Consider the following 20924-nt stretch of genomic DNA (forward strand, 5'->3'; position numbering starts at 1 on the left):
TTTAATTTAGTGTGTGTTGAGGTTGTGGCTCCGGCCAGTACAGTTACTTCTAACTGAATCAGTTGGCTTCGTGGCTGGGTAACATACCAGAACTAAACCCAGTGATTGTCAGGAAAGACGAGCCCCTCAGCTGTTTGCTGGGAAACCTTCCTGGTGCTGCTTCAAAGTAAAGCAGAGAGGCAGCACTCTGCATAGTTATCTAATTGACAAGTAGCCTAGTTTGTGTCATAATTGGCTCCAGTGGAGATCATTAACAGCACACAGGCTTTATTGATTGTGTAACTTGTGCTTTAATCTGTTTAAATGTAAGATAAATTATATTTACTGCACTAATTCAGATTGCATAATTCTCTGAAGACGCCTATATGCAACTACAATAGCCTCATTTTCGTCTTTCTCATTAGGGGTCTTTATCAAGTGAGCCATCAATATGTTTCAAAGGGAGCCAAGGGGTAAGTGTGATCATATTTATTTGTTTGTTTACACATGTGCACATAACTGTATTTTTATGCTTCTGGGATTTCAACCCTATTTATTTGTTAACTAAATTCAAAAAGCCCGCATTGTTGTTCTTTAAATGAATAAAACAGCAACGTTTCCTAAAACAGGAGCAAATTGTTCCTTAAATTCTGCTGCCGAGCTTTTGTCTCCTTCTGACTCACACTCTCCACCATGCTGCCACCCTCAGAGCGCTCAGATGGGAGCTTATAGCCGGTCTCCTCCAGCAGATAGGAGGCATGCAGGTTACTGGGTCAGGCTGTGGAGAGGCTTTGTTGGGTCAGCGCTGGGGGAAGAAGGAGGGGAGGGAGAAGTGCGCACTACACTGACAGAGCCAGAGTCAACAGTGGGGAAAGGAGTTATTATGAGTCAAATGAGGAGCGTTAATAGATACAAATTAGCCCCGTGCACCTTTTTTCTACTTTGTAAAAACGCAAGTTAATGCTGCATGAGTGTCGCTGCCCAGAAACATCAGGACAGCAGTGCATTAGCAGCTTTCTTTGGCTCGTGAAATTCAGCCATAATCTGCAGTAAGCAGCCTGAAGTATGCGTGTTTTGACTCAAGTCGGGAGCAGCTGTGTCCTTGGGGAATAGTTTCTTTTCAGGCAATGCTAATTGCACAGGCTGGTTGGAAAGCGTTGACCCCCCCCCTTCCTGTCATGACAAGATGAGCTGAGTGGTCCTGAGCTTTATGAGGGAGAGAGGGGGGGTATGGGTAACCTGTAAAACCTGTAAATGTGAATAGTGGTGGAACGTTTGCTGCTTCTAATTTGTGTATGTGTGTGATTTTTTTTTTTTTTTTTTTTTTTTAAGTTAGTTTAAGAGTACTGGAAAAAATATTTTACTTTTCTGACAGTAAGGTTTGGTGCCTGTAGTTTTTGTAACTAGTCCAGGATTTTTCTAACCTGTGTCTGAGCTGACTCGAGCTGTCACAGAGGATTGATTGTCAAGTCGGTACCTCTCTGCAAGAGTTGGAGGTGAAGAAGCGGTCAGTCGGTTCCTGTTTTTGTTTGTGTTGTGCTCTGTACTGACTGCAACTTCCATTAGACAAGGCAATGATACGAGTATGTATGGCAGTAAATTAGAAACGAATGCTGCAAATCCAAAGCTGTGAAGATGATGGCGTGCTGAGAAATGCCTGCAGTTAGAATACAACCGAAGATGATAGTTGGATTCCCTGTTTTATTTATTTTTATTATTTTTTTTTTAATAGAGAAGCTGTTGTGCGTGAAAAGTGAGTTTCATTAATTTGGGTTTGTCCTGTGCTCTGTGCACGAGGGAAATGGCAACTGACTTTATATGGAAGTTTTGCTCAACAAGATGGCATGTTGGTAGTGATAGAGTACTGTGCAAAAGTCTTAAGCCACCCCTAATTTCTGTTTATTTTATGAGGAAAATTGGAAATAGGTGCTTTAATGTATTTAAACATGTGGAAACGTACATGGAAATACAGATGCAAAATACAGAGTTTATATAATTCTAACAAGCTTGAGAGTCAGTATTTGGTATGACCACCTTTATTCTTCAACGCAGTCTTTTCTCCTCTACTTGTGCAGTTACCTCAGATTTTTCAAGGACACACTGCACATCATGACGAGAGATGCCAAGGTTTCTACTAACTCTTAACAATGGCTGTTAACGCTGCCTAAAGATAAAGTTTAGAATTGGTTCTTTGCTAAGTTGTCTGTTGTGTGCAGACACTTTTCATCCCTTAAGTTAAGTGCATAAGTTAAGTGATTCACAGGGCAGTGTTAAGTGGATAACCAAACCAAAAATAATAAAATGAAAAATATTCCTCTGGAAAGATACAAGGGCTGGACTTAAAATGAGTGAAAAAAAAGGAGCCAGTTTTGCAAAGAAAAGCTGGAGAACTATTGCTCAAGAGCAAAAATTGTAAGAAAGTCTGGCTCCTTAGAAGCAAAATATACAGAATTAGGGGTGGGTCAAGACTTTTGCACACTGATGATTACTATTAGTAATACTACTACTTGTAGTCATCGCTATTGTCATTAATATTACTATTGTTGTTATTGTTATTATTTTAATATACATTTATAGCAGCTTAAGAACATACTTTACAAAGTGCTTAGACAAGCAAATTCACATGTGTTACACATAAAAAAATCCAAATCTCAAATGTCCATAACTTTGCTAATTATCTTGCATCCAGCACTGGTAGCTTTGTTTTGTTCAAATCAGCTTTGCTCTGATTATACTAATACATGGGTATGCACTGGTCTCTGGTCGCTGCATGAGTTACAACAAAGCAGTTTGGGAGAGACTTACGTGCGTCTCATTGCTGTTGACACAAACTCAGACATGATGTGCAACAAAATGCTGACTATAGTTGACTTAACAGCCATGACTGTCATTAACAGTGATTTTCTGAATGTTAAACTGAGCTCCTTTTAATGTAAAGAATGTGTTGATGTGTTGAGTGAGACATTATTTTTTTTCCCTGACAGTTCATCTGAGCCTCTGTCACTGTGACGGCTCAGGGTTTGGAGAGAATCTGGCACTCCTCCCAAATATACGGCACAGATTTATAAGCGAAATGAATGTTTAGAGGTAATTACAGGAGCTGTAACGCTCTTGATTACAGCGTGAGGCATCATGACTTCAGTTTGCATTAGCTTTCCCTGTCTGCCTGGCTCAGACATTGATAAATGTGGGGATATACGCGTGTGTGTCAGTGGCACACTTTTGCTGAAGTAATAGCTAGGTTAATGACATGAACTCTGACCTGCTAATTTTCCCGTCCCATTACAAGTTGGGAGTCCTACTTTTTCTGTGTGTGCCAGTAATTGAGCAGAGAGATCACACCTTCTGTGTTAAAGCGTGTTTTAGTGATGCAGTGAATAGCACATGTATGCATGCGTTAGTATGTGTGATATAATTTTTTCTGCTTATCTCTGGCCTGGGTGTTGGCAGGATGTTTTTGATTTGGGTTGGTGTGATTGTTTATGCCTTGTGTGGTCTACAGACATGATTTATTCATATCTGCCCTCCTCTTTCCTGTCCTGCCCCCCTGTGCCCGGTGTGCTGCGGTCGTTAGCCTGGCAGGACCAGCGTCGATCCCTTAAGGTGCATCTGCGTGTTTGTGCGTGTGTGCCGTGTGTTTGTTTGTTTCTTTTGCAGGAGTGAATGAAAGGAGAGGATTTTGGCACTTATTTTTCCACAAGTGTGTGTCTGTGCGTGTGTTTAGCCTGCCTATGCTGAGTTCCCGAGAGTCCCCTCTGATTGTGTGCCGTCTCCTCTGATTTGAATAACAATGAGCGGGGGAATGCAGGCGGTGTGTTGTCACCCTGCCTGGATCACCCAAAATGAATCAGGTTTTTCAGACTAATGCGTTACAGTCGGTCCAGATGTGTTGTGGCCTGCCCCGAGGGTTTGTTTGTGCCCAGGGTGATAAAAACTTCCCTGCTGTGGACCTAATGGAGTGGAGAGTAACACAGCAAACAGCTTTCATCTTAACCATTTAGTTATTTAACCATGACCAAAATATAAAAAACACTGATGGTACTTCTGTCACATCATTACTATGTACTGTATGTGGATTCTCTAAACAGTTGCCACAAAGGCACTTAAAAGTATGTGTTCTCCCCAAAGAGTCATCTTGAGATATGATGAAATTGTAAAGCACTGCAACTAAGCATGGGAAAATCTGCCGGGCATTTTATAAATTATGCATATAAATTTATACATTATACAATACTGCACTGTATTGTATGTGTTGCATGTATTATGTTTTGTTTTTTTGGTTAATCCGTATGTGCCAGTGTTGAGAGAGTATATTTTTAAAAGGCACTGATTATATTTTTTTTCCCTACAGTAGAAACAAGCATCATATTTATTGATATGTCTTTATTTAAACAGGAAACGTGGTTGAGGGGTATTTTATAAGGGAGATTAGAGGGGTTGTACTACGAAACAAAATTAATGTGTTAGTGAGCTTAAATTTATGAAGATGTCTTTCTTTTTACGTGGGGAGTTTTGGTCTAAAATCTAACATCGAAACTTTTCATAATTGTTTTATTTACAGTATGTTTAAAGTTCTGTGTAAATTCTCTGGTGAAGGAAAAATGTTCATAGCATGAAGCTTTTAAGCTGCAAGCCTCAGTCACACGTGTCTGTAGACTAATCGTAATGACCTCTAGCAACCACAGGTTTCTATTGAAACGTGAGTATTCCTCAACCATTCGGTGAGCGGTTGCTGGAGTTTTTTTCTGAGTTGGTAGCTGAGATTGGCTGCAAAGAGGTATATGGTGCTGCACTGAGAACCTCCTTGCCATTTTTTTGGTCTCAAGCAGGATTCTGCAGTTTCCCAACACAAAGCAGAATCGAGGAACATTCTTCGTTTCTGATTAGCATTCCACTTTTTCAAGTTTTACTAATGTTGAGCAAGTAGTTGGTGACTGTTTGCATGCAAGTTGGGAAGTTTGCAGGATATTCAGGTATCACCAGCAGTAAAGCACAATACTTGTTTTTTGTGCTTAAAAACACAGCTGCAGCACATCCATCGACAGAGCCCGGTCAGTGCTCTGTGGACAGCTTATTTAGCAAGTCACAAATCCTTAATAGTAGAAGTAAAGATGAAAAATTTTGCAGTTTTACTACAGTTTACGTTCATTGGCGCCATCTTGGGTCGTTCCAGATCCAATTCCAGATTCAAATTAGAACTTCCAACTTATTCAGGAAACACACTGAGGCAACCTGCTGGCGACCAAAGCAACTGTAAGTAGATTTTTGTGTATCTTATTTTAAACCAATTTCACCTAGCCAAACTAAGCAACAGCTCACCAACCAGTCCAGGAATACACATTTTCCCTAGCAACGAAAGGGTTTGCCAGGGGGTCACCAGCCTGTCTCTTGGCCTGTATGACTTACGACTTGCTAAAGCCACTGAAGGAAGCCCAGCTATAAAGTATCTGCAGCACATACTGCATTGTCAGTGGAATTTACATACTTTCAGTTGGTGATACAGAACATTTGTAGTGTTTTCATGCTTGGCTTTAATCTCCAACTTCAAGAATAGCAGCTAACAGAGCTTAGATTAGAAAATTGATCAGTTACATTTATGGCTATTTATCACCAATGATACCTATTTCAGCAATAAAATAAATTTCCCTTTGATCTGGCGACATATTAAAGTGGTTTGGAGGTCTCATTTATTAGGCTGATCACCCTGAGTAACCTGACTGACTTTATTAATGTTTAAATCCAAAGGTCGATGTGTAGCTGTGGTCTTGGGTGGGGAATCAAATAATGTGCCAGGCGCACCTTTTAATGTGAGCATGTCCAGAGTCTGAAGCAGAAAGTCTGAGTTAACAGAGAAAGTCGATTTCCACCGTTGTGATACCAGTTATCTGACTGAGCTTTTAAGTTAAGTGAGCTGAGATGAATGAAGTCTGGCTGCCTTGAGCTTGCTTTGTAGTACATCGTCTGTCCAAGCTAGCACCCATGCCAACTTAAAGCATATTTTTAAAAAATGCAACAAATACCACATAAAATATAAGATATACAAAATGCATATGAAATCTAATCACCCACAACAAAAAAATACCAGGCCTCTCAAGAAAAATGACTGCACACCTCCTTCAGCATGTTTAGAAAATGCTGTCTTCTCAGGTGGGAAAAAAATCAGTGCTCTTTCTTGTGAATATTCTTATGTGCTGACCAGATTATTTATGTGTTGGTGAGGTTTTTTTGTTTTGTTTTATTTTAATAAAAAATGAAAAAATGCAGGCGTTCCTCTGAGATTCATTAGCTCTGGAAAAGCGTCCTCTGTCCAATCAAGCAGCTCGGAGATACAGAGCACATTTTGGTTCGCTTGTCCCGTTTCCTGTCTAATTCCCTTATGTGTAAATTCACACACAAGTTAATGAGGTGTAAAGGGCCACTTGTCTCTCCCCACCCCTGCACACGTGCATCATGGTATGTTGGGTAACATACCCTTCAGGGGAGGATCCTGCTTAGTTTGGAGGGTGGAAGGAGTGACTTTTTGTCAGGAACAGTGACCCACAATTTGTTGAAGTTGACAGTCTGGCCCTCGGGCACCTGCCAGAGATGTATCGTTCTTGGCATTAGAGGGGGGAGAAACCTCGAGGGATGCTTGTGGCGCAGCACCACTTCCTCCTTTTCCTTCATATCGGCCTCTTCCGCCCCAGTGCTGGAGCTTGCAGCTTTGGCAGCAGCTCTGCCCCTCTGTGAAACTGCAAATGAAAAGGAATGGAAGGTGATTACAGGCTGGGGCTTGATTACATGCACTGTCTCCCACTCAAGGCGGCCACATTAATCACCCAGTGTCGGCATGTGGAACTCAGCAAGAGAGAAGACACAGTATAGCTCCAAGCATTGACTGATTGACTGTGGGATCATAAACGCACGCCTGCATAAAAACACTCAAAATCACTGGTTTCTCTCTTTGTATGTTTCTCCTCTTCGGCTCTGCCACACCCTGCCCCCTCTCCTCCAAGCAGCCTGAAACACAGACACACATTGTGTTTTGTATCTCTGTCCTCCATTGTGGAGGGGACTTGTCTTAAATGGCATGTGTCAACTTGTGGCCCTGGGAACGATTCGGCCCTTTTGTTTGCGATGAGATGATGAGAAGTAGTGTTTACTGAAGTGTGGTGAGGATGAGGGTGGTGGTTGGCTGGCTGTCTGAGCGTGTGTGTGTGTGTGTGTCTGTCTTTAAACCAGTGGTGGAGATGTTTGGCTGATAACTACACTTTGGCCTTTCTCCCTCTTCACTCTTATGAGTGGCAGTAATGCTGATTACGCCCCGGTGAGACGAGCTGGAGCTGAGCCTCTTTGCTCATGCTGGATTAGCACAGACACACACATGCACAGTTTGCATTAGCAGCCAGTTCAGAGTGACTTGCCTCCTGCTGATAACAGACAGTGGTGGTGGCGACAGGTTTCACTCCCTCCTCCACCTTCTCCTCCTCCTATCAACCAGAAAGGGAAGCAGTGCCATGGCATCTCACTCTGGAGCCGGGGAGGCCAGGACAAAAGACGGCCTGTTTTCAGAAGGCCATTACTCAGGCTGCAGAGGATGTGGAAACAATAGCCTGCATGAGATCTACACCCAGACCCCACATTCAACCAAAAGCTAGCAGGAAACATAAGCCCTGTGCACCGACAGCAGTCTCTCACAGTTTTTGTTCAATCGACTTTATAGTTTGATAAAGCCAGGAAAATGAGCCTTTCCCGTCCTGCACCTTCAACGTGTGGAGACATTTATGACAGTAGAGAGTGAACTGTGGCTCATTAAGATACAGTCACCACAGAGGCTGACAGACTCAACTTTTACTGTGTCAAAAACCCAGCAGCTGATTCTTTTCCTTCAGGAACAGCTGCAGGTTGCATGGGGAGTATTTTTCAGGTAGAAATTAAAAATCTTGTGTGTGCAAGTGAGTGGCTTTGTCTGGGATGAAAATTGTTCAGTTTTGAAACTCTGTCTAATTAAAATGGAGGTTTTGCAAGATTGAATCTTAGTTTGTAAAGCTTGCATAATGTTTAGATATGCTGGAAAGAAGCTATCCAATGTCTGCAAACATTGTCAGTGTCCCTGGTGCATCAGCTTGTTTCTGAGGTTTGAAATCTTGCAAATGCTGACTTGTGAGGATGTACATTTGCACTCATATTGCTCTCAGAGCAGTATGTAAAGACAGCCACTTTTCAAAGATCTGCCCACACACTTCTGAGCTTCCAAGTCATGCAATTTATGGCAGCGTTATCTCTCAGCTGTGGTCTAAAACTCAGAAACAGACAGTGTGGGGAAAAATAAAAAGCTGGCATTGTGGAGGCAGGGGTACTTACTCATAAACTATTGTTTGCCTTCAGCTGAAGTACAGTGTATTTACTGCGTTAGGTGGGATCAACAGCCTGGTGACACACTGTGTAAGAGTGAGGTTGTCCACCTCGAAGGATAACTCATTTTGAAGAAAATTAGGGTGTAGCTCGTTGTATACCTAACTATGGTGGGAAAGAGTTATTGTTAGGTTTTTTTTTTTAAGAATTAAAAAGATTGCTTTGATGCTTTAGTGATCAAGCAAGTCTGAATCTGTAAACTGGACCGAGCCAGACAGCGCACAGAGCCATAAATCGCGCTCACATGCACGTCATTGGTGAAACAGTCTGTCAGTCGCACCTAACCCAGTTATTATGATGTGTTTAGACTATAGTTACACATGCACTGAAGCCGTGAACTTTTCTAGACATTACTCATCATCTGTATACAACAATGCAAAAGTCTGATTAGATGAATAAATAGACCTTAACCTGCCAGCTCCCTCCCACCCTTTAATGTCCAGTGGAACACGTGTAAGGATAGCACGGGTGACTGCAGCCATCCTACTATGAATAGGGCTCTTGGAGTATGTAGGGTTGGGCTGACAACACTTAATTTAAAATAAATCAGAACTGTGTCACAACACCACTGTAGTTCACCTGCTATGTCAGCTTGCTGCTATGTGGCAGGTCTGGCTTCAAAAGTGAGTCGAACACCACAGACTGAAAAAGCCCAACTGTACAGTGTTAAAAGACATGTTTACATCCAATTTTAAGGAACAGCTTTAGCCTCTATAGATTGCTCTATAGGGGGGTTTAATGGATTTTTATGACTAATGACTTGTTTTATAGCAGAGACCAGGCAAAAGCTTTGCGCTTCAGTTTTGGTGAATTAAATTGTAGTGGGGGGGGGTTTTCAGTCTGGTTTTCCGCAGTAATTAGCAGATATCTATCTGTATGTTACACCCAGCTGTTGGACTGTTGTGCTCACTGGATTGTGCTGCAGTTTGCGAATGCGGTTTTTTAACCAAGCCTGCCGATGTTGGTGTTTGCACTCCACGCTTCGTTTCAAATAACGGAGACTTGAAAATCTGTAGTACAAAACCAGTGAGTGCCATCACCGTGGCCACGTACATCTTTTATACTGCCTGTGGCCTAAACCACACAAAGCATGTAGCTTGAATGCTTTTGAAGTGGATTATTTCCTGCTGTGTGCTACGTGCAAGATGTCTCTGTTCATTCTCCTTGTTTGTTTCCCGTCACATGAACCTGAACATACAACTGCTGTCTCATTATCTGACAGTATTTTGTCCTAAAACTCATTAAACAAATTTAAGTCTTGCTAGGATTTGACCATCTATGCATGAAGTTGCATTATAGATTATAATTTATAATTTAAAGAAGCACAATACTCTTCAGCAACAAGTTGGGGCTTTTATGTAGGTGTACACATGCTAAATTTTGGGTAAACGTAAAATGTGTACTTGTATTTTATTTATTTTTTTTAGTTTGTTTGCACAGATGTGGCATTCAGCTCAACATTCAAGAAACCGAGAGAAATGCAAGTATAGATTTGCCAAGCCTTAAACTGCTGCTGCGTTCCCTTACATAATCCAAGGGGGTGAAAAGTTTAAATGTCTGCTCATTTATTCAGCCTAATATGTAACATGATAAATATGGAAAGATCATGATTAAAACTGTTGGAGGCCTGAGGGAATGGATTTGTGTGTGCAATAAAGGGAGTGACCTACTCTTGGTGGAGAAACTGAGATCCGGAAAATTACATTAAAGTGAACACTGCAGTTAAACTCGGTGCTCATTTATCAGTGCGCGGCAGCGTTGGGTTTCTTATTTGATGGGCTGGTGTGATCACACAGGTGTCTTCATTTAATTAGGCGGATTTAGATTTGTTTGATTGACTGATGTCTCTTTCCTATGAGCTTGCACGTTTTAGTTGGGACAATGGCACCTTTCATGATCATTTTAACCTGATCACATTTCAAATCGTTAACAATTGAAGAACACAGATGAAACAGAAAAGCTCAAAGGAAACGAATGGTGAAACCTATGGCAATAATGAGACGCAGACTGACATATGGACTTTGCACCACAGACACGATTTAGGAGAGGCATAATATTTGATGGTGGGGGAATTAGTGAAAAGGCAGAAACTGGAACAAGGCTGCCCAACTGTCTAACTTACAATAAAAAAAGAATGATGAGTTCTGTTATCCCTCGATTTGGGATAACAGAAACATTTGTCAGATTCAGCCTCTGCTTGCTTTGCCTCTTTGCCTTGTGGCCTCTGGGGTCACTGAGCATTACTGAGGTCAGAAGTCCCTTTCAAAGCAATTTTTATTACAACAATTTCTTACGAAGAGACCCTTTAATACTTGTATGAATACCTAACCGTCCTGATTACTTGCGCCCTGTTTGGTTAATCTGGTTTTCTTTTTGCCTCATTTAAAAAGCACAAAGATCAGAAGCAACCCCACAGATTCTTTGAATATTTCACTTCAAAGGAAGACAATAAATATTTCATTATTCATGGTCAGTTGAACTCTTAAAGTGCCCAGTCTTTTTGTTGGAGCGCCTCTCTGGGTTTGATTTGCAGTGTTTGTCTCTCAAGAGAATACGCTTGGCTTTGGCATGGGCCCCAGTGGCTGGGAACAAGAGTGATTGTTGTAGTTTGGACGGTGGGGATCTAGATGTCTGCCTGTGGAGCGGCCAGCTACTGCTCCTACGTGCACTGCGTGACGGGGCATCTGTGACAGCTGTAGTCTTGTGACGGCACGCAGCACAACAGTCCATAAATTATTGAAAGTTACTGTGAAAACCTCCTGTAATGAACTCCTGACTGAAGAAGCGGCAGCCTTGTATAAAAAGTGGATGCTCTTGGCAATTACAGACTTTTAATTTTCACCTAGAAGTGCCTTACATTTGCAAAGTTTGATGTGTGAACTCAGCTGTAAGCTGACAAAAACTTATGCTGCTAAAAAAGAAAAGTTAGTGCGCAGATTTTTAGTTTTTTTTTTTAAATACCACCAGTACAATTTCTTCTGTCCTGTGAAGTGTGGCGCTTAGTCACCTTTCTTCTGTCACATATCACCCATGAATGCTTATCAGGCTTCACGTGAAAGTCAGATTACACTGGAAGTCATATTCAAATCAAGCAGCAGGACTCATCACCGTCTGTCTAACTCACATGAGCACCATGTTTCTGTGTTTATTTTGAGTTTTTATTATGCAATAAGACAGAAAATGTTTTCTGTTGATAAAATATATTGAAATAGCAAAACTACAAATTTAGTTCCGGGTGGTTAGGACTGTCACCTCGCAGCGGGAGGGCCCTGGGTTTGAGTCCACTTTGGGGCTTTCTGTGTGCAGTTTGCATGTTCTCTCCAGGTACTCCAACTTCCTCCCAAAGTCCAAAGACATGCATATTAGGTGATTCTAAACTGGCTAAAAGGTGTGAATGTGAGTGTGAATAGATGTCTTTATGTGTTGGGCCTGAGATAGAGTGGCAACCTGTAGGGAATAGTCCGCCTTCCGTCCTGTGACAACTTGAATGGGCTCCAGCGTGACTCTGAATTGAATAAGTGGAAGAAGGTGGATGGATGGAGCAAGACTCAGGAATGTTAGATTACTTTGTAGAGCAGGCTTGGCCAACTCCAGGCCTCGAGGGCCGGTGTCCTGCAGGTTTTAGATCTCACCCTGGGTCTACACACCTGAATCAAAAGATTAGTTCATTACCAGGCCTCTGGAGAACTTCAAGACATGTTGAGGAGGTAATTTAGCCATTTGAATCAGCTGTGATGGATCAAGGACACATCTAAAACCTGCAGGACACCGGCCCTCGAGACCTGGGTTTGGATGCCACTGTTGTAGAGAAACTGGAGTCAAAATTGTTCACAACCAGTTGTGCAGTACTATTAAATTATATTCTAAGTTAATCCTACACCAAAACCTTCCATGCACCTCCCGAGAAATGTAGTTACGCATCAGGTCGATACAGCCCAAAACAGCTTGAATGGCATGGAAAGTTGCAGTGTGGGGTGAGGAGGGGTCTTCCTGCGAGGCGGGGTTTCTAGTTATGTCATAAGATACGACTTAGATTTCTCTAATTCAAGCTTCAGTCAAGCACAAACATCAACACAGTAAAACTTAGTGACGGATATGGAGGAGTCAACCAAACCGGAAAGAGAGACAACCTGAGCATCACCTGGGTAACTAAGCCGGTAACTAAGGTAAAAGTTGTTTTTGTGTTTTTGTAAGAAAGGAGCAATTAATTTGCACCAGGTTATCAGATGATCAGGTTTTCAGAAGTAACTTGCGTACCAGTTAGTTGAGGCACTGATCAGGATGTTGTGACGTATCTGAACGTGAGTGGTTGAGTTTCAGGTTGAGTATGCAGATCACAGTGGGTTGGAGAATGTTCTCCACAGGTCAAGAAAGTAGCTTAAATCGGTCGTTCAGGGGTTTTGTGTGCTAATTAGCGAGGAGGTGATCTGGTCTCCCCTCCTGCAGTGAGGGCTGTCTATGTATTCACAGAGTGGCGACTTTAACTTTACGACTTTAAATACTTCATTATCTCATTTGCATATTTGGGCTTTTAAGAGTCAGGTGATTGAATTACAATCAAACAAAATGTATCATGAACTAACACAATTAGCAGAACGATGTTTGCGCCTTGTTTTCTTGGTGAATCCAAGGTTACATTGGTCTCTAAGCTGACAGAGATCTGCTGTGTGATGCCCTGTCTGAAGGACAGTTGATCAGAGGCTTCCTTGAGTTGGTGCCTTCCTCTTTGGGGGCTTTGACTTCTTAGACTTCTGCGCTGAATCGTTGTAGAGGCTTCAACCTAACTTTCATGAATGGCCAACGCTATTACCAGCTTTGATGCTTTTACAAGGTGTTTTATATGTTAATTATCTTCTGGCAGTGTCCCAATGTTTCATATGTGGTGGCAGCCACATGTGAAACAATTAAAACGTGGGGACTTTTCCATCTTTGAATGCTTCTCTATGTTGTGGTCAGTGTTTTAAATCTTCAAAAAATATTTGTCCCTCGGGTTTTTCGACTACTTCGTACATTATCTCACATCCGTTCTGAAAGTTTTTGCATCTCCATCAGTGAGTCATTATATTGAAGCTATGATAATTTTTTGTCACTGATTAAATCCAAAACCTGCAGCGAAAAAGTAGCTGCACAGGAGTATTAGACAGTACTGAACAGGCCAATCAAAACAGCTGCGAGCTGCATTAACCCAACATGTAGTTACATTTCCAGGGAGGTGCACATCAGGTTACGGCCTAAGTTATGTTGTAGTGTTTCTGGGGTGTTTTTGGTTACGAATTACCAAAGTCATAAATTTAACACAAGTATAAATTCCCTGTTACGTGTGCTAATATTTAGCATAGTATTTTCGGTGTTCTTAAGTTTAGTTAAGCTTGTTAGCACGCTAACAGAGCACCTCTGGAGGTTTAATTTAAGACTTTAATACCAATAATACAATTTTACTTCTTCATATTAAGAGTGACAAAAAAGTACAGATATCAGATTTACAGTATCAGAATTACTCATGTTTGTATTTGTTTGACTAATGTTTAGCTATCGTGTGTAATAGATAGCATAGATGCTATCCATATCCAGATGTTATCCAGAAGTCTCTAACAGGAGTTGCAGGACATGATGCAGAGAATCAGAATCGCATTTATTGGCCAAATATATGTGCAAACACATACTAGGATTTTGGTTCTGGTCGATGGTGTCTCTCAAGCACAGCAATGTAAAACACACAATATATGAGCGACGAAAGAAGAAATAAGCAATATGCATAAGAGGATCATGAGTGGATCATGATGAGACTGGTCATGGTCCCCAACACACTATAATACACTATAATAATCTAGTGTTCTCTGAGTCTTACTCTTACTCTGTTTGTTTGTTCAGTTAAATTTTTTTGTAATTGTGCTTTTACTTTTAGATGTAAATATAATAATTATATTTCTCAAAACAGTTCATGAGTGCTTTTCTGTTCGATCAGCTAATAGATTTTTTCCCTTGCTTGTCTCAGACTGTTTCTCTGCTTTTTCAGATGAAACATAAGCTCTTATTTAATGGCTGCTTCTCTGGTTTTGCAGCTTGAGTGGTTGTTGCGTGAAATAATCTGTAGGTGTAAAATGATTTGGACTGAGAGAGATGCACTAAGCGTTAGTGATTGCAGTGACATCTGTATGTAAATCAGCCTTTTTATTTGTGTGCCTGATGTGGTTGTTTAACTTACAAGACTTTAAACTTTATTGCTGTTCTGTTTTTTTTGTTTTGTTTTTTTGCTTTTAAGAAAATGCAGGCATCGCGTTATGAATCATTAACAGAAATGTCTTATGGTGGGGGGGGAATGCTTTTGGTCTTCTCCCCTGTGTAATCAACATGTTTTTGTATTCCATCTTCTTATAAACAATGAGACATCCACTGTTAACTTGCAGGACTATCTCAGAAAAACATTACACAGTTCAGCAAAGGCTGAATTAAAAACACAACTTTTTCAGGAACTGAGATCCACCTGTGTAGCTACATGTAAACTGCTCTGTCCCATCTGAGTTCAGCTAAATATAGGTTGTATAAATTCCTGTGATGAAAGCCTGCAAGTAGAGACATGTGCAGCAGGCTGATAAGAAAAGAGACCCAACGTCTGTTCTTTGTTGCACACTTGCAAAACATCTGAGGTGACTTAAAGGCAAATACACAGAGGTAATGGGCCACACAGCTGAATGAGAGTAGATCAGAATTCCCTATAACAGTATTAGTTTTGTTCAGTTTAATAGCCTATGAGGCTCTTGTTGTTTCTTTAAAGTGGCACACACGTAAAACATAGCATATGATGTCTTTATTCTAGATATGTAGAGACTTTTGATTTTGAAAAACTGATATATAAACAATGTGCCATCATCACTTCCTCACCTTCAGCTCTTCACACGAGACCAAATTATACTTGCTAATTTATCCAAAATGCATTCAACATTTATATCTCTGTATATGGAGGCAAGCAATAGAAACTATTTTCCACCCAGGTGAAACATAAGGGAGTTGATCTTTTGTTGAGCTAATCGAAGCTTTAAATTAAACACGTGCGGTTAATATCAAATAGTGGTGGGGGAAAAGCAAGAAACGAGAAAAATGGTGCAAAAACGTCAGAATAGCCAAAAATAAGTAACTGCTTTTACAAAGTGTGGCAGTCTGACACTTCGGTGACATTCAGAACAAACAATTTGATCATCGATGAATGAAATAAATAAATGGTTCCTTATGTTTTGAATATTTTGAACTTTGAGCTTAAATGCATTGAGATGCTGCCATGTGATTGGCTGCTTGGATATTTGCATTGATGAGCATTTGAACATGTGCAATGTGCAAAAGTGTCTATAAAGGCAGAGATGTCAGAATGTGAGTTTAATGGAAAACTGAGGTATCCTAAACCAGCATAATCATTTTTGGCTCCTAAAGTTGTGTAATTGCCGCCATTTAAATGTGAATATGTACCTAATAAAAACAAAGCAATTTCTAAAAGGGCATGCATACCAATCATAAGTTCTTTTTTAGAGTCTGATTCTTTATTTAGACTATATTCAGCTTAAGTAACTTAGAAACGACATTCTGTGGTATGTGTTTGTACCGTTCAGTGCTAATGCCCAAGCCCGAGCATCTGTGTCACGTCCACACTTGGAGCTGGAAAAATCTGAGCGGGGACTGCACATTGTGTTCTGAATGAAACCAGAGTCATGTAGTGAGGGGACAGAAAAGGAGAAAGCAGAGGAAATCCCCCGTGATATCTGCACTTTAAGCTGCTTCCCAACCCAAAAGGACGCCACAGCTGCCAGCAGCATGAAGAATGGGCCGATATGAAACTGCTGATCCCCCTGGCCACTGTTAGGAGACGGTGCCGAATAGCTGCGATGACAATGTGGATGTCTTCTGAACTCTGAGACTCAACTCAGTCACTGTATTTCCTGTAGCTGATGAAGTGGCCTTTACTCACTCATATGCCCCCTCAAAAAAACAGAAAACAAACGCTGCTACAAATTTCCCATAAATGAAAGTAAATATTTCAGGATTTTGCTCACAGACCTACAATTACATCTTTTTCTGTGGTCAAATCAACGTTGATCCTAACTTTTTTCTCATGCTCCTTTTTCCAAATCTGTTATTATATGTCTGTGTGTGTGTGTGTGTGTGTGTGTGTGTGTGTGTGTGTGTGTGTGTGTGTGTGTGTGTGTACACTCACATGCATTGGTCTGCCCTGGAGGTTGCAGCCTTGGCTCTGCTGCGCTCCACTGAGTCTGCCAGGAGATCTCATGGACGCCTCAGTGGAGCGGACTCTTAAAAACACTGCTTACCCAAGGAGATTTATTTAAAGTTACAGAGCAGTACAAAGTGTCTAAAACCTCTGAGAGAAACTGTGTGTGTGTGTGTGTGTGTGTGTGTGTGTGTGTGTGTGTGTGTGTGTGTGTGTGTGTGTGTGTGTGTGTGTGTGTGTGTGTGTGTGATTCATTGTATTTACACATGCGAGACTGTGTTGAAATGCTACGAAAACAAAACAAAAAAATGAAGCCAGTGATGTTTCAGTGTTATTTCTAAAAAGGTGTGTAAACCCTGTCATTTTAATGCAGTGTTTCTCCACAGCTCATTTGTCATAGTCCAAGCGTTTGTTCTCAAGCAACTGTAGTGTTTTTGTTTTTAATCATCTCCCACATTTTACCCCAGAGATAATCATCACATTGCATTGGCAGATTTCTTCTCTAACAGACTTTGACGTGTCGCCTGGTTTCAGTATGCGTTTTCCAACCTGTGTGCGGTATGGATCAGACACTATTGTGCACACATGAGTGTGACTTTTAGGGGGAAAAAAACGGTAAGAAGGTGCTAATAAAATTGCTCTGTTTGTTGTTTACAAAAATGAATTGCATTTTGGAAGAGCTAGACATGCTTGAGGAAAGAAATCTGTAAATAGCTCACGTTCCAGATCCAACTGGAATTTGCACCATTTTTGCCAGTTTAATATGGGGTGCTCAAAGGAGCGAGAGCCGATCATTGTTACTTCCAGTTTGAATTTTAATTGTTTTAATGACTTATCATGTAATGTAATGCAGAAACTACTTTGAGACGCTCCTTTATTTGCATAAGGGGTTGCCACAGCAGGTAGCAACAAATATTGTTATTTTAATGTATTTTTTTTTAACATCAGGTGCTCTTCCTGACCCAACCCCAAAGGGATTTTGTGTACTGTCATGTTTCCAATATCAGTCACTGAATGTTTGAGTTTAATGTAAGCTCTACAGTGAATAAATGAAATTCTAATTTGTGTTGTGGTGGTGGAACAAGATAAAGGAACCTTTTCCTCAAGATCACCATGTGGCAGTATGTTGGTTGTCCGTAGGTTCTACACAGAACCGCATCGTATCATGTGGCTGAGTACTGCTAAAAAGGAAAGGAGCCAGTTGAGGTGGTTCTGTGATCTGGTTAGGATGTCTCCTGGGCGCCTCCCTTTGGAGGTTTTAGCTTAGCCCCTGTCGCACAGAAGATAGAAGTCAAAATACACAAAGCAGCAATTTTCTGTGTGCTATTTTTAATGTTTTTATTTATCCTCCTCCCCCTCGCGGTGAACTTCACCGTTGTTCCCTTTCCTGTTGAAACCATGCTATCTGCATGTGTCTGCTGTGCTGGGCAGCCAGTGCACAATGTAGGTTTTTGGGGGGTTGGGGGGGTTTCACTTTTGCACACAAACCAAACAAATAAGCAAAAACTTGCTATAAATTGGCTGATTCAAGTGATAGTTCACTGACTCAACTTAAGCAACCTGTTCACTTTGACATTTGGCACATTCCCATACTATTAAGACAAAGAATTGGTTAGATTTTAATTTTTTTAAAGCCTCTTTTTAAAGGCCCCTGGTTGCATATTATTAACCCCACTGGAAATTTAAAAGAAGTATCAGTCTGCTTTTTGTCCATTTAACATCCTGTTGGGTAAAATTGTTGATGAAATAAAGTAAATACCCTTTGGTGGTATTATGCATTATTGTGCATGTTACTTAGTCTTATTTCTGTGGCATCCTGTTGTGAAAATAAAAACTTCACTGATTTATGTTGATTGCAGAAATCTTGACTTTGGATGGTCCCGTGTTCTTGGCTTAAATGCATCTGGCATCAGCTTGCCTGAAATTGTGCTGAGTAGATAATTGCTTTTCCCTACAATGAGTTGACAGTTTGAAATATGATAAAAGACGCTTAATCTCTTAGGAAAATGATAAGTTAAAGCAACTAGCTGGCAGTCAAATGAAACAATAAAACCATTCTTTTACTTCACGTGGTAATGCTGTCACACAATATTTACATAAGCTGTTTTAAGGACAAAATCAGCTGGCAGGAAAACCTGGAATACATGTTGCACATCATTATGTGGCAGCGTTTAACACGCTTATGCAACTTGGTCATTCATTTGACTTTGTTATTATTTGCATCTGCTAAAATAAAAATCTTTTCCTCTGTTTTCTCCACAGTACATCAAGATCCCAGCTCCCACTTCAGATTCTCCTTCTGCTCTCCGTGTCTTTTCCTTTTACTTGTCCAGCGACAGCAAAGACCAGCCACAAGCCAGCTTTGACTGCATCCATCAGTATGTGTCGAGGTATGAATCCGAAACTTATTTTCACAAGTCGAGTACTGTTATCGTCACTGAATCAAGTTCCAACTTTGAGCACCATGGAAGACTAATCAAAAATCCCTTTTTCCCCGTTACATTAATCAGCAAAGAATTTTGGCAAATATTTTCAGTTAAAAAAAAGAACTCTTTGTTAAAGCTTCAAACTTGGCTATTCTTCTCTGGATAAACGCAGCCAAAAGTTCTCGCTCAATATGCCTGACCGAATTTGCCAGAACACACACACACAACCCAGTGAACCACCTGCAGACTTAAAAAATGCTGCTAACATTTATGTTGGTTATTATCACTTATTAAGACCAAATAGATGTACACACAAACTTCATACCCACATACCAGCCAATCACACGGCAGCAGCTCAGTGCATTTAGCCATGTAAACTGAAGTTCAAACAGACCACCAGAATGAGGAAGAAAGCTGAGTTAAGCGCAACCATCTTTAGGGTTTACAGAGACTGGTCAGAAAAATAAAATATACAGAGAGTGGCAATTCTCTGGATGAAAATGCTTGTTGATGCCAGAGGTCAGAGGAGAATGATCAGACTGCTTTGGGTTAATAGGAAGGCAACAACTCAAATAATCAGTTATTACAACAAAAGTATGTAAAAAAGCTTCTCTGCAAGGACAACTTATCGAACCTTTAAACCCTCTTATCAGCTAAGAACAAGAAAGTGAAGCTACAGTTCACACAAGTTGGGCCAAACTAGAAAATAGAAGATTGCAAAAATGTTTAAACCAAGATCCATCTTGCATTGCATCAACAATTTAGGCTGGTTGGGTGAAGGCCAACCTCAGATTAAGTCTGGAAGGAGATTTGTTTTGCTGCATCCACATTTTCAGCCCCCTTCAGTCTGGTAACTGGTTGCCTGCGTACATGGCTTCTGGCATCCACGTATTGTCTGAAGGTTGCAGCCCAAAAATGTTCCAAATGCAGAAGAAAATACAAACAAAGAAGTACACCACTACCCACTTCCAGTGGGTCATAAATGGTTATGAAGAAGGATTGCGTATTGCTTGTGCATCATTTGTGGAGAATTTTGCAAAGTACTCTTTTGAGCTTCCAGATGTGTAAGTGGTCTGATCCTCTTGTAGTGGCTCATAACCTCAGAAGACACTGTCTCCCTATGCTTGCAAATCAGAAGAGACTGTTTGCTTGCATCTCACCGTACAGACCATGAAGCACTTGTAATTTCCTGTAAATTTCTGGGCCGAACCTCTCATTACTGAGACCCGCATTGCCTTATTTATGGAGTGGATATGCTTGGAAACTAAAGGTTATGCTCTGTTGCGGCTTCTTGGTGCCAGATGGCTAATTGTGGCCTGAACTTTAACTAGTTTTGATTTCAGCCAGTTACTGCAGCCAAGAGAAACAGCACATCAGCATGACAGCAATATCTTGCTCCCGTTGCCCCCTACATTTGTTTTGATATTTGGAGGACAGAGTGAAAGACTGGCCATCGGTCACTTATGTTATTGTATAGTGAAAATGTCTCAAATGAGCAGAAATTGCTGCTTTTTTAAATTTTGTTCTGTTTTTGTTTGTTTTTTGGATTTTGGCAGCTCTGTAAATCTCTGATTTATTTGCACCATTAATGGAGCCCAGGTTCATATTTTAACTTTTTACTTTTGGCCAAGATGATTCTTGTTTTGCAAGCATACCGACAGGAGCCAAGTTAATCCTGGCGGTTTTTCTACATGGTCTGTCCTGCTCTGAACCAAGATATATAGCCTTTCTCACATGTCACAGGCTGCAGAGCTAAATCTAGACAGTGACATAACATACAGCAACCACAGGTTTAGCCAGATTCCGCCGCAAAGCCACTTTCTGCTGCAAGGGTTCTCCGCTGGCATCCTGCTCTGAGATAACTTAAAGGATGTTTTTAAAAAGCAGCAGAATGCCGTGAAGTTCAACAG

At 40.9% G+C, this 20924-nt stretch overlaps 1 protein-coding gene across 2 annotated transcripts in view; it reads left to right on the plus strand.

Annotated features, from left to right (window-relative positions):
• Nucleotides 1-20924, plus strand: part of LOC100703490 (RNA polymerase II elongation factor ELL) — a 34269-nt gene that overhangs the window by 425 nt on the left and 12920 nt on the right. The window contains exons 2-3 of one of the 2 annotated variants that reach the window (XM_005447584.4): nucleotides 405-452; nucleotides 18851-18978. In XM_005447584.4, coding sequence (XP_005447641.1) covers nucleotides 405-452; nucleotides 18851-18978 — 176 coding nt within the window. Of the gene's footprint in view, nucleotides 1-404; nucleotides 453-3468; nucleotides 3583-18850; nucleotides 18979-20924 lie in introns of those variants that run through there. The other variant, XM_025907308.1, reaches the window with a different exon arrangement.

This window comes from Oreochromis niloticus, linkage group LG1, assembly GCF_001858045.2.
Source record: "Oreochromis niloticus isolate F11D_XX linkage group LG1, O_niloticus_UMD_NMBU, whole genome shotgun sequence".
Lineage (NCBI taxonomy): Eukaryota > Metazoa > Chordata > Actinopteri > Cichliformes > Cichlidae > Oreochromis > Oreochromis niloticus.